This window comes from Gymnodraco acuticeps, unplaced genomic scaffold (genome assembly GCF_902827175.1).
Source record: "Gymnodraco acuticeps unplaced genomic scaffold, fGymAcu1.1, whole genome shotgun sequence".
NCBI lineage: Eukaryota > Metazoa > Chordata > Actinopteri > Perciformes > Bathydraconidae > Gymnodraco > Gymnodraco acuticeps.
The window spans coordinates 1,841,942-1,853,995 of record NW_022992150.1 but is presented as its reverse complement, the minus strand read 5'-3'; the positions used below and the strand labels follow the sequence as shown (position 1 = coordinate 1,853,995).

Here is a 12,054-nt window from a genome sequence, read left to right as displayed (position 1 = left end):
CAAAGCTGCTTCTCTAATTAGTTATGAAATAATACAGATAGCTGCATCTTTATCTTAATTCCTTCACACTGAGGCTGTATGCAAGCGGGAACCTTAGTGCGTTCATCATGATTCAGAAACGGTAAGAGATACTTACGTGATGTCTCCGTTTAAGGTCTGCTTCCTTGGAATGCAATGCCAGGCAAGGCTTGTGGGATGACCTTGGCATCTATTTGTAAAACCAGTGAAGTGAGTAGCTGAATCTGAAATTCCCTTTCACTCAGTTCTCAGCTTTCATTGGTCTATTGGATACTCAATATATAAACTAACCTGTGTTTATGTCTTACAGTATCACGTCACCTATGACTTGTACATAGCGACATTTGCTGGTGCAGGTGTCACTCTCTTAGCCCTGGTGAGCAATTGCTTTCATAATTTTCTTTCTTTGTTGATTTGTATTGTGTTGTTGTTCCTTGGGGACAAATAAAGGTCATGAATATGAACTTGATGTGAGGTGCCCTTGTAAATATTACCTTTGTACTCGTAAATAAAGGGTCACTCACTCAAATACCAGAAATACATAATGAGCTTTATATAGCCATGAAGAAGGCTTTGGATTAGTTTGGTCAGGTTGTGAGATGATTGAGGATGACTGACGCCCCAACACAATGGAATAAAAAATGTTATTCTGTGATACTCAAACCATTGAAAAATGACTTTCAGGAGAAACACCTCTTTTAAGGCCTCACTATTATCTCTCTCGGTGGAACTCCTTTCTGCCAAAGAAAATTGTTCCAATAGTACCAATACTGTTCAAAGCAAAGTATGTGGATTATCCTGAGAAACAAACACACATCAAAGTTTATTTTCAGTGATGAAAAAAATCCACCTGTGTGTGGGCTGGCAGCTAAAATCCCAGAAATCTATTTCTCAAATCTTGGAAAACTCATTAACAAAACTTCCTGCATGGCTATACCATTTGAGTGAGGTAGGATTTATTTGGTGTGGATTTGGGTGAATTAACACTTTAAAAAGATGATTTCAAACTGTTGTAGTGCGAGATGTACCCATGCTGTTTTTTCATCTTATGTTTCAATATTTTCCTTTGCAGTTTGTCTATCTGGCGGCCACCACCTACAACTACGCAGTTTTGCGGTTCCTGGGCAGGAAAGGGGTCCGCTAAGGTCAAGACCTCCGTCCCAGTGAACCCCCTCCTCTGGCCTTGAGATGGACAGTCGACACCAGACTTCCTCCTGGGAAACAGCACCTTCCAAACCTGCTATAATATGTATTTATACAAATGTTTCTCATCACTGAACAACAGACAGAGAGATGAAGATAATTCTCACCCGCAGCGAGCTCCGGCCTCCTCCTCACATCCTCCTCTAAGATGATTCTCTCAGCTTTGTTGTTCATTTTTTATTTCGCAGGTTGCATTTGAGTTTATTTTATGAAGCTTTATTGGTGCTGATGCTGTTGACGTTTCATGAATAATTAAGAGCAATGACTGCTCGCCTTGCAAATCATAACTGCATGCACTCTGCTCAGTGTTTACTGATGCATATTTTGGATCTGAATATGATTTTGCTGCTGCCTCATTATCACCATCTTGTGTAGCAACCTCATGTGAACTAAAGCAAGGGAACCAGAGATCTATGTTTGGGTTAGGTGTATCGTCCCATCTCCCTTTGTGCTTTCACTTTGCATTCACTCAATGCATTTCTGCTTAGTTTAAATGCCACTGTGTAGGAGGGGAACAAGGAGGTGTATTCTTATGGATGTTTTGGGGTTTCTGCTTAAAAAGGCTGTTTTTATGTTACTGTGGTGTTGATGCTTCAATAACGTGCCTCCAGGTGACTCGTGTTTAATGTGTAGCCCTGCTACTTAGTGAGAAGGTTGTGTTGTGTGTTTTTAATTAAGGCTGAATAAACCATTTACAATTGGAACAGTTAAATGTGATTTTATTCAATCATATACAGTTTGTCGCCATACAAATATTTTATGTTGATTGTATTTTAGGCCAGCATCTTTGGTTATTTCTACTAAAAGTAACATGCTCTTACATTCTAACAATAAACTATGTCTTAAATAAACTTTCAGAAGGTAAATTGGTTCAAAAACAATACAGGATATCAATCACTTTGAGTCTTCTCCAGCGACACCTTGTCCAAGTTAGGCTTCAGATCACAAGAGTTTTATGAAAGCAGCCACCACAATGGATCACTTGGCCACGCAAGAAAATGGCGGTCAGCAAATCTCCCAGGGCCATAGCACACACGCCACACTGCAAAAACATACTCAATATTAACATTATACAATGACGAAATATAATATGATACATATATGTTGCCGAACTAACAGAACAAACCTTTAGACAGTCAGGGTGGTAGGTCATCACAGGTTCATTGAGGAAGAACTTCACATTTCCATCAATGAATTTGTCACAGTACGAACAAACATTGGTATTCCTGCAGTAAGGACAAAAGTTAAAATAAGATTATTACCAATGTTAACCTTTGTGTATAAACTTACGGTCTATAATAGAGGTTGTAATAAGTTATTACATTAACGCTGTGGAATTTTGAAATATGTCAAAGATTTAAAATTAAAAAAGCATCAGCAAAAATGAATTTAACAGTGGCTCTTGAGCTTTCAGAGCTAACTCACCTGTTGGCCTCATCGGAGTTTTGGTTCTGGTCGGCAGGTTTAGGATCATCTTGAGGCTCGGGTGCAGCTTCAGTTTTGAGGGTGCTCCACGTCCAATGCCTTTGACTGTTCAACAGGACTGTCAGTGGACTTATCCTGAACGTCTTCTAAAGCTGGTACAGGTTCAAGAAGAGCATCCTCGATGTTCAACTGCGTCACAAGATCTGCTGCTTTCTCAGGTGTCGGTTCAACTATTTGCTCGACAACAGTGTTATCAACAGTCTGGACTTCAGCTACCTGTTCGGCTTTGGACTCCAAAACAGTCTCTGCTGAGGGTGCAGACTTGACCTCACACTCTACAGACTTGACTGCAGTTTCAGCTTTCGTAGGAGATTCAGAAACAGTATCTGCCACTACGTCAGGAACTTGTTCAACTCTGACTTGGAGAGGAGCCTCTGTTCCTGCCACAATGGTCACAGCAGGTGTCTCAGGAGATGACTCCACAGCAACCTCAGCTACAGCCTCAACAATATCTTGGACAGCAGCCACTTCTCCTGGTGTTGCATTAACAACGTCACTCGTGTCAGATGGTGACACTTCAGTTACAGTTTCAACAACTTCTACTGCCGCCTGTTCTGTTTCAGCAGCAGATTGAGCCGGCACTTCAGAAACAGATTCTGCCACTAAGTCAGGGACAGTTTTCACGCTGACTTGGGTAACACTCTCTTCTCCTGCTGCATCTGTAACAGCAGCCGCCTCAGGTGAAGACTCCACAGCAGCCTCAGCCACAACTTCAACAACTTCTACTGCAGCCAGTTCCCGGGAACCTTTGTCACAACTTCCCTCTGTAGCCATTTCAGCAGCAGGTTGAGCGGACACTAAGTCAGGGACTGTTTCAACACGGACTTGGATAGGAGACTCTTCTCTTGCTGCATCTGTAACAGCAGGCCCATCTGTTGGTGACTTTACAGCAGCCTCAGCTAACGCTTCATTTTCCACATCCTCAGCCACAGCTTCAACAACTTCTGCTGCCTGTTCTGGAAGACCTTTCTCACAACTTTCCTTTGCAGTTTGAGCAGTTGATTTAGCTCCTCCCCCCTCCAAATGTGTCACATTTGCCGACTCTGTTTCGATTGAAGGTTGCTCTTCAGGTTTCAGTTTGACCACAGGGGCCTCAGGGACTTCAGTGATGCCTTTGCTCTCCTCTGTTCTTGCCGCAGCAGAGGTTTCTGCAGCAGGATCTTCCGAAGGAGCATCTGTAGCCACCCTGGGCTCATCGAGTTCTATTTTTGGCTGCTCAATTGTTGCATCTGCTTGATCTTCCTTGATTTCTGCAGTTGCATTGGCAACATATTGCTCAGCTGTCTTCACATCAGACACTGCCTCTGGATTTCCCTGTGTTGAAGAAACTGTTAGGGCTTCATCATTTTGGATACGTTCTGCAAAATGAAGCTCCGCAACATCATTAATTGGTTCTACATTTGCCTTGTTCTCTGCAGCATTTTCTTCCTTGTTTTCTGCATTTGTGTTGGCAACTGATGTTTCTACTTGTGCCTCAACATTCAGTTCTTCAGTGGATGCTTGGGTCCTGTAATAAAGGGTCTTCATTATTTTTCAGAAAATACATGAAAAAAAATCCTTAAAATCAGAAGCAGTTACAATCAGTAGAGAGATGCGCTAAAATACTAACTTTGCATCGTCTGTGGGCCCCACTGTTGACCCCTCAGGCTGTGCATCTTTTTGGGGAATAACTTCACCATTTGCATGATTTGCTGAATCGCTAAAAACATAAAGCAGAATATTAATAATGATCATGTAATATATACACATTATTTAAAGTTTACATTTTTTGAATAATTGAGAATAATAATGCATTAATGCTAGAAACAAGTGGACTGTGGATGCTGCTCATAGTTTGCATAAATAATTTTTCATTAAAATGCAACACATAGCCTATACTATACCCTTCAGATGGAGCCGTTTGGAGGATAGTGCTCGGTGGAGAGTCTATTGCTCTAAAGGGGGAGAATATGAAACAAACTTTGAAAACAACCTTAGCATTTACAACCTTAAAGCAGACAATACCAAAATAGCAAAATATATCTTGTTAATAATTATTCACAAACAATATACACAAATCAGGTTTAAACTACTTAAGCTGAACATTGCCATTAAAACCAAATGCTCCATATCGAGATGGTTTAAATTCTGTGCACGTAAAAGTGTTATGCACAACATAACAACAGGTCACTTCTTTCTTACTGTATAGTGTTAACAGATAAAACCTCATCAGTAAAGGAAGATGAGATGTGGCAGTTCCCAAATATGACTCTTCATTCTTCTTTTATAGCCTTAGTGACAGGTTTAGCTTTATAACCTATAAAAACTTGCATAAAAAGTCTGACCTGCATTAGACGATGAGCACAACAAATCACAGAGAAAGGACACCAGCATGTAAAAAGAAATATGAAAAAAATGACCAGCTACATTGATTTATGAAGCAAAGCTGACAAATAGAGCTTTAAATGACAACAGAATGCTTATTAACGATGTAAATATCACCAAACACCTTGAACAGTGTGGGGGTGGACCTGTTTTATTGCACAAGTTAAAGGCATGAGTCAATTGGTTCCAGTGTTTTTCTCTTGTATTTGCCATTGTGTCATAGCAATACATATTTATCTTAATCTTTCATGGAAAAACACATAGGCCTACATTGTGCAACATCATAAAAGTACAGTAAGATGGTGTTAGAATGTGAGGTTATGTTATGTTAAGGGGGAGAATATGAAACAAACTTTGAAAACAACCTTAGCATTTACAACCTTAAAGCAGACAATACCAAAATAGCTAAATATATCTTGTTAATAATTATTCACAAACAATATACACAAATCAGGTTTAAACTACTTAAGCTGAAAATTGCCATTAAAACCAAATGCTCCATATCGAGATGGTTTAAATTCTGTGCACGTAAAAGTGTTATGCACAACATAACAACAGGTCACTTCTTTCTTACTGTATAGTGTTAACAGATAAAACCTCATCAGTAAAGGAAGATGAGATGTGGCAGTTCCCAAATATGACTCTTCATTCTTCTTTTATAGCCTTAGTGACAGGTTTAGCTTTATAACCTATAAAAACTTGCATAAAAAGTCTGACCTACATTAGACGATGAGCACAACAAATCACAGAGAAAGGACACCAGCATGTAAAAAGAAATATGAAAAAAATGACCAGCTACATTGATTTATGAAGCAAAGCTGACAAATAGAGCTTTAAATGACAACAGAATGCTTATTAACGATGTAAATATCACCAAACACCTTGAACAGTGTGGGGGTGGACCTGTTTTATTGCACAAGTTAGAGGCATGAGTCAATTGGTTCCAGTGTTTTTCTTTTGTATATAGACATTGCTGGTAATAGATGGCAGCCAAAATTGGATTGGGTCAATCATGCTTGCAGTAGCAAAACATCTTGATGACCACTACATTATGATAGATGTTAAAGCCATGGTCTAGCTGTAAACACTAAAATAAGAGTGTGAACATTTGCAATGATTTAGTGACTGAAACTAATCATTCAAACGAATTGCCATTGTGTCATAGCAATACATATTTATCTTAATCTGTCATGGAAAAACACATAGGCCTACATTGTGCAACATCATAAAAGTAGAGTAAGATGGTGTTAGAATGTGAGGTTATGTTGTGTTGTTGTTTGTTTGATTATAATTAACAATAATAGTTTCACGTCATATAAGCATTGTGATGTAATGAATAGATTTGATCTGAACATCTATACATTTTGACACTTATTTGTGTAACAGGAACTTCAAAACTTTTATTTTGGAGACACTAACACTTTACTTCCGGTTGTCTTCCGCTTTCCCTGGCTTGTGATGCTAGCTGCTAGCCGTTTCATGCTAGACAGTGAAAACGTGCGTGCTGGTAAGACATGACCGCCTAATTTAAACTTTTTGAAACCTACAGAAATGTAGCTACGACTGTAGACGTAACACTGCCAATGGGTTTGCATTTTTGAGCGCAATTTAGTCATAAAAAAACCACCTGGCTTCACATTATTCTAGGTACCCGACAAACAGTATCGTTACTGTGGGCGACCATAGATGCATTAACAGAACTCTCAACCAGCACAAGACAGTGATCATCTGTCCCCCAGTAACTAAACATTATTCCAAAGACTCCCAAATTAGGAATCTGGTATTTTTAACAGGTTTCTTTACGCACATGGAGAGCTTTGACGGTTAATGAAATTACTAGTGCAATATTATTTTAGTAGGCTATAAAAAATGCATGTATGTCTTTACTAAAATAACATGGAAAGTGTTACTGTAAAATCGGTGGAAAACAAATGGATTTCCATTTTTTTTATATAAATAATGTTGAAGATAAACATGGTTGAAACATTATCTTTAAATCTCTCAATAATATTTATTTTTTAAATTAAACATTAACAGTCAATTGTTTATTATACTGTATTTCAAATTTGACTTGACAGCATTGCATGTATTGTGCATGTGGACCTTGAGTTGTGTGTATTGTTACCACCCTCTTTTCACAAATAATCAGGACGAAAAACTGATTTCTAGGTTTTTATCCAGAGCTGGTAATGTGTTTTGGATGGATAAAAAATAGCATTATGATCCCTTTTCTGTCTTTCACAACATTACTTAATTCATAAGAACCTTTAGTATAAATGATTGGTTATATTGAGCTTTGTGATTTTCCTTACACTTTTTTAAAATGATTATGCTTTTTATCATGTGTGTTATTCATATTGAGTGTCCTGTGCCTTATGTCCTAGAAAAAATGCCATCTAGAAATCATCTTGACAAAATTGGAAGGAAGAAGAAGAAGAAATGGACGGAGGAGGCCATGGAGCGTGCGTTGATCGAGGTGAAGTCTGGGAGGTGTACGGTGAGACAGGCTGCCAAAGAGTTTGGAGTCCCTAAGTCTTCCCTGGGGGACAGAGTGAGTGGACGGGTGACACCGGGGAGCCGCAGCGGGCCTGCTCAGCTTATAACATCTGCGGACGAGGAGCTGTTGGTGGAGTTTTCTTTATACATGTCCAAGCATGGCTTCCCTCTCACAAAGCAACAGCTGGTGTCTTTTGCATCATCCATTTACAAGCGGCAGCATCGGAGGGTGGCGTTTTCTAAACTAGGCCAGACCTGGTGGCTCAATTTTAGAAAACGTCAAGAAAAGAATATCACCATTCAGCCAGCAGACAATGTTGTTCGTGGGAGGACAGTGCATGTGAGAAAAGAAGCATTGGATCCGTTTTTACACTTACTAAGCACTGTCATGGACTCTCGTGCGCTCCGAGACAAGCCTCATCACATTTTCAACTGCAATGAGACAGGCTTTCAGCTGGGCAGGAAGAGGGTGATTCTGCCTAAATCTGCCAGTCTGGGCTGCAAGCCAACGTCAGGCTCCAGAGACCACATCTCTGTCCTGGCTTGCTTTAGCGCAGCTGGAGAGGACATTCCCCCGTTTATTATCTACTCAAAGGCATACCCAGGGGGAGTATGTTACAAAACTCAAGGGCCTTCAAACGCAATCTATGGATGGTCCAACTTGGGGTGTATCAACTCTGACCTTTTCAAGAAATGGTTCCTCAAACACTTCCTCCTGCACGCACCAAAGGAGCGTCCGCTGCTGCTGATTTTCGACGGACACAAGTCTCCGGTGAACCTGGAGGTGGTGGAAGCAGCTCGTAAGGAGGACGTCATCCTTCTGTGCCTCCCCCCTCACTGCTCTCACATCCTGCAGCCACTCGAAGCAGGCCTCTTCATTCTCCTGAAGAAGCGCTTTGCTGCCCTCGTAGGCGATGGTTGTGCCCCTGATTCTCACTTTGCTGTCAGCAAGAAGGAGTTCTCAGGTGTGTTTAAAGAGACATATCAGGTGGTGAAGGAAGAGGAGGGTGTGAGGATTGTGAAGGACGGCTTTAGGAAATGTGGCATCTACCCACTGAACCACTTTGCTTTCAACGAGGGTCATTTAATGGCATCGCAGAGCATGGGCTCAGAAGCTGGATGCTCCCTTTCCCCATCAGCTGAGGGGGAGAGCTCACAGCTGCTGGACCCCCATTCAGACTCATAACTGCACAGTCGGACATTAGAACCTTTCAGGAATGAGAGTTACTGCTTTATCTAACTAAACCTGGCTGATCATTTTAAAAACTAAAGGATGCAACACCTCCCTCAGCTTTCTCTCAGAGAGCCAGAGGCTAGAGGTGCGTTTATGAATTAAATGTCAATGTTTTTCTCAGATTTCGAATTTAACTGAAAATATTTAAATGCTGCACATTAGCAGTTTCCAACCTGGGGGAGAGTTCTCTGAAATTACATTTTAATTAGGCAATTAAGGGTTTTATTGGGATATGAATTAAAAAAATATATTCCCGCTGAAGAAATGATTATATTCTTATCATTACTGTTCTTTACATGCTTAGATAAATGTAAACATTTCCAACTTGGTAACATTGTATTCTCTTCTTTAAGACTTACAGGAACTAGTACGTTTGGGAAATTGCAAAATCTATTTTGATCCATGCAGAGGATTTGCAAAGAAGAAATACTTAAAAGTTGTTTCTAAGGGGTTTCTTTCCAAAATGTTGAAATCTGCCATAAAACAAACAGCGAGAACAAGAGGGATAACAATGTATTTTCGGTAATAATGATAGCCCGCTTTGAGGCGGCTAACTCATCTCAGTCGTGCATCATATTCTTCCTTTGCTTGAGCATGTGAATGTACTCGGCCCATTACGAAATGTTCAGAAAAGTTGAACCCTTTTAAAATTGGGGAGTGTCTCAAGATAAATGTGTTGAAATATTGTAATGTTCTCCATTCACACAGATGAATGAATAAGCACTGCAGTATTATCTCAGGGAGACTAAACAGAATAAATATATTCTTTGAATATTTCTGCATTACATATATTCCATAAGCCAGTGTACTATTAAGCAAACTATTTAGTCATCATTCTTTGATGTGATTACGTGTGGGTGTGTGTCTGTGTTGCATTCAGGTGATGTAATCGCAATGCAAGAGGTACAGCTGGCAACAAAACACTGGCGGGGAAAACTACTGCAAACAGTAAATGAATGTTTCAAAGCATATTTAAAACAACTTATATAAATATGATCATTTATCATGATGGTGACTATGCTCAGCACAACACGATTCTTATTAAACTCACACACTAAAATTGATTCCTGGTAAATAAATACATTATAATTACATTTTAAAATGTACATGTGGCGCCTGTAGGTGTGGAGTTAAAGCAGTTGTTTTTCTTGTGTGCCTTGGGGGGGAATACTGGAGTCAGAATGGCATTCAGATCAATGCTCCATCAGCCAGCTACCGTGGGCCTGCAGTGCATTGTGGGTCCTTATGGAAGCAGCAGCTGCCCATGGCTAAATTAATGTTTATGTATGTTATCATCACAGATGGGGATTAGTGCCTGCAGCCTTCATAGTTTTTTTATTCACTGACGCAACAGTCAAAAGGAAAAGTTCAACGCCACCACGGTGTATCAATATGGCTCTCTGCACAAATATGTATAAACACAAGATGTGGCAGACGGGTCTAATATTTAACTGTTACAAGATTTAGCTTTACTGCTTTTTCAAACCTAAAAAATAACTAGTTTGTTAAATCCATAAAAGAAAAGACCAATTATGCATTATATTTTTGAATAAAATAGTGTCTTATATGTTTACTAGTGATGTGGAGAAGCTTTCCAAATCACTGTGAAGCACTTGATGTTGAAAATAAATCAGTTTCAAAGCTTTAGATACTGTTAATCATGGCGCCACCTGCTGGACAAACCTTGGTATGGGTTTATATGAATGTGTTGGTGGTTTTATAGAATTACTGTATGCGTGTTCATTTTTTGCTTTCAAGGCAACAACATGCAGGTACTCACTCAAATCTCTTGACTGTGGACAGGACGTATGAGCTCAGTCTGGCCGGAGAGGGTCTGCTCACCACAGCCTGGTCGGTACTGCAAGACAGAAACAAGTTGTTAGTTTGCAGCATCTTTGTTGCACCATTTCTCTCTAAACAAGTCAATTCTTGCAATGAGAAAAGCTAAAGAGTACTGAGAAAAAAACATTAACCACGCCTTGCAACTCTATAGCACATCTGTAAAGTGCAAGATAGAATCAGATTTAAATTTGTGATAATTATATTGATTTAAATCAACATTTCATGATAAATGTAGAATCTTAACCACGCAGAATACCTTGCTAGTTCTTCCTGTTTCTTTTCCTGTTTTGCCCTCTGGATCCAACACTCATCATTCTTCAGTGAAGTCCGCACCCTGGTGGTTTTGAACACCTTGTTCCTGTCAACCGCTACAAAGACACGCACACACAAACACGTACACACACACTTTCTGTCAGCACTAGGTTGGTATCAGCAATACTCACATACTTTTCAAATCTTATAAATGGATGAAATAATAAAATATTGAATTCAAGTGTGACTTACCTTGTGACATGATGCTGATATTTGCTCAGATGTTTAACCTGATGAGATTTAAAAAACAATGTTTTATCCAAGATTTGTATTTTTAAGTGAAACAGCAAATATAACAGCAATACAACTCATCTACAGTATATATCTTGTACTTTATTTGCTTCCTTTTACCTTTTTCTCTTTCTATATGCTCACAATTCAAAGACACAACATCTCATACACGACCCGTCCTACGCATTCTGATGTGAATCCACCTACTCTTCAAAGTGACATTCAAGCACTTGTCATGTATTACACTGACTAGTGTCAACATTTGGAGCTATGATATATTATAATTAACTATTTCTATGCTTTTCTCATGCACTCTCATTTTATGCTTTAAATAGAAACTGAATAATTTCACCTTGAGTAAAAAAAGAGGTGACAGAGTTCTGTAAAATTCTCTCCCACATATTAAGTCTCCATATTTACTAGTTGCTCTTTTGCTCAGGCTCTCAACCCGCTCTGTGTTTACAGCTGGTGTCCTATCAGTGTGATAGGGCTAAAAGAGAATTTAGATATATGTACAGTGTGTGCATATATTAAATTCTCTTTTAGCCCCTCTTGACATTTTGACCTGCACTTTGTGCTTTAATCTCCTTTGGTGGGGCTGTGTCAGCTCCAATTAACCAGGTCAAAGCCATTATGCATAGAAAATGAAAGCAATTCTGACTTTGTAATGAGCCCTTAACCCTGCATAGCCAATGAACATGAAATTAGAAGTTGAAGACTTTTTCTGCACCATATTTTGTTCTCACCTGTTCAGGTCAGCTGTGTCAGCGCAGAGTGAAGTTTAGCCTCCTCTGGGTCTCTGTCTCAGGCAGCTAGAGACACTTCAGCCTTAGCAACCACCCCGCCTGCCACTTAAGTACCCACCCCCT

The 12,054-nt window shown here is 39.6% G+C and overlaps 3 protein-coding genes across 6 annotated transcripts in view; 2 read left to right on the top strand and 1 right to left on the bottom strand.

Moving 5' to 3' along the window:
• plp1b (proteolipid protein 1b) overlaps positions 1-1,925 on the top strand; it is a 5,302-nt gene extending 3,377 nt beyond the window's left edge. The window contains exons 5-7 of one of the 2 annotated variants that reach the window (XM_034204145.1): positions 155-228; positions 329-394; positions 1,091-1,925. In XM_034204145.1, the coding sequence (XP_034060036.1) occupies positions 155-228; positions 329-394; positions 1,091-1,162 (212 nt within the window). In that variant the 3' untranslated portion in view covers positions 1,163-1,925. The remainder of the gene's footprint in view (positions 1-154; positions 229-328; positions 395-1,090) is intronic. The other variant, XM_034204146.1, reaches the window with a different exon arrangement.
• Positions 1,924-12,031, bottom strand: si:dkey-125i10.3 (treacle protein). 3 transcript variants are annotated; one of them, XM_034204142.1, is made up of 10 exons: positions 11,932-12,031; positions 11,147-11,184; positions 10,899-11,010; positions 10,581-10,658; positions 4,590-4,640; positions 4,316-4,405; positions 4,105-4,213; positions 2,647-4,020; positions 2,348-2,447; positions 1,924-2,263 (listed from the first exon to the last, which is right to left on the bottom strand). In XM_034204142.1, exons 2-8 carry the CDS (start codon positions 11,154-11,156, stop codon positions 2,716-2,718), a joined length of 1,755 nt encoding a protein of 584 aa, XP_034060033.1. In that variant the 5' UTR covers positions 11,157-11,184; positions 11,932-12,031; the 3' UTR covers positions 1,924-2,263; positions 2,348-2,447; positions 2,647-2,715. The 3 variants fall into 3 exon arrangements, with proteins under 3 accessions (XP_034060033.1, XP_034060034.1, XP_034060032.1); XM_034204143.1 differs by having other exon boundaries at positions 4,111-4,213; XM_034204141.1 differs by having other exon boundaries at positions 2,647-4,213.
• si:rp71-1d10.8 (tigger transposable element-derived protein 6) lies at positions 6,513-9,860 on the top strand. Its single transcript, XM_034204144.1, has 2 exons — positions 6,513-6,577; positions 7,455-9,860. Exons 1-2 carry the CDS (start codon positions 6,529-6,531, stop codon positions 8,750-8,752), a joined length of 1,347 nt encoding a protein of 448 aa, XP_034060035.1. The 5' UTR covers positions 6,513-6,528; the 3' UTR covers positions 8,753-9,860.
• Positions 12,032-12,054: the final 23 nt, after the last annotated feature.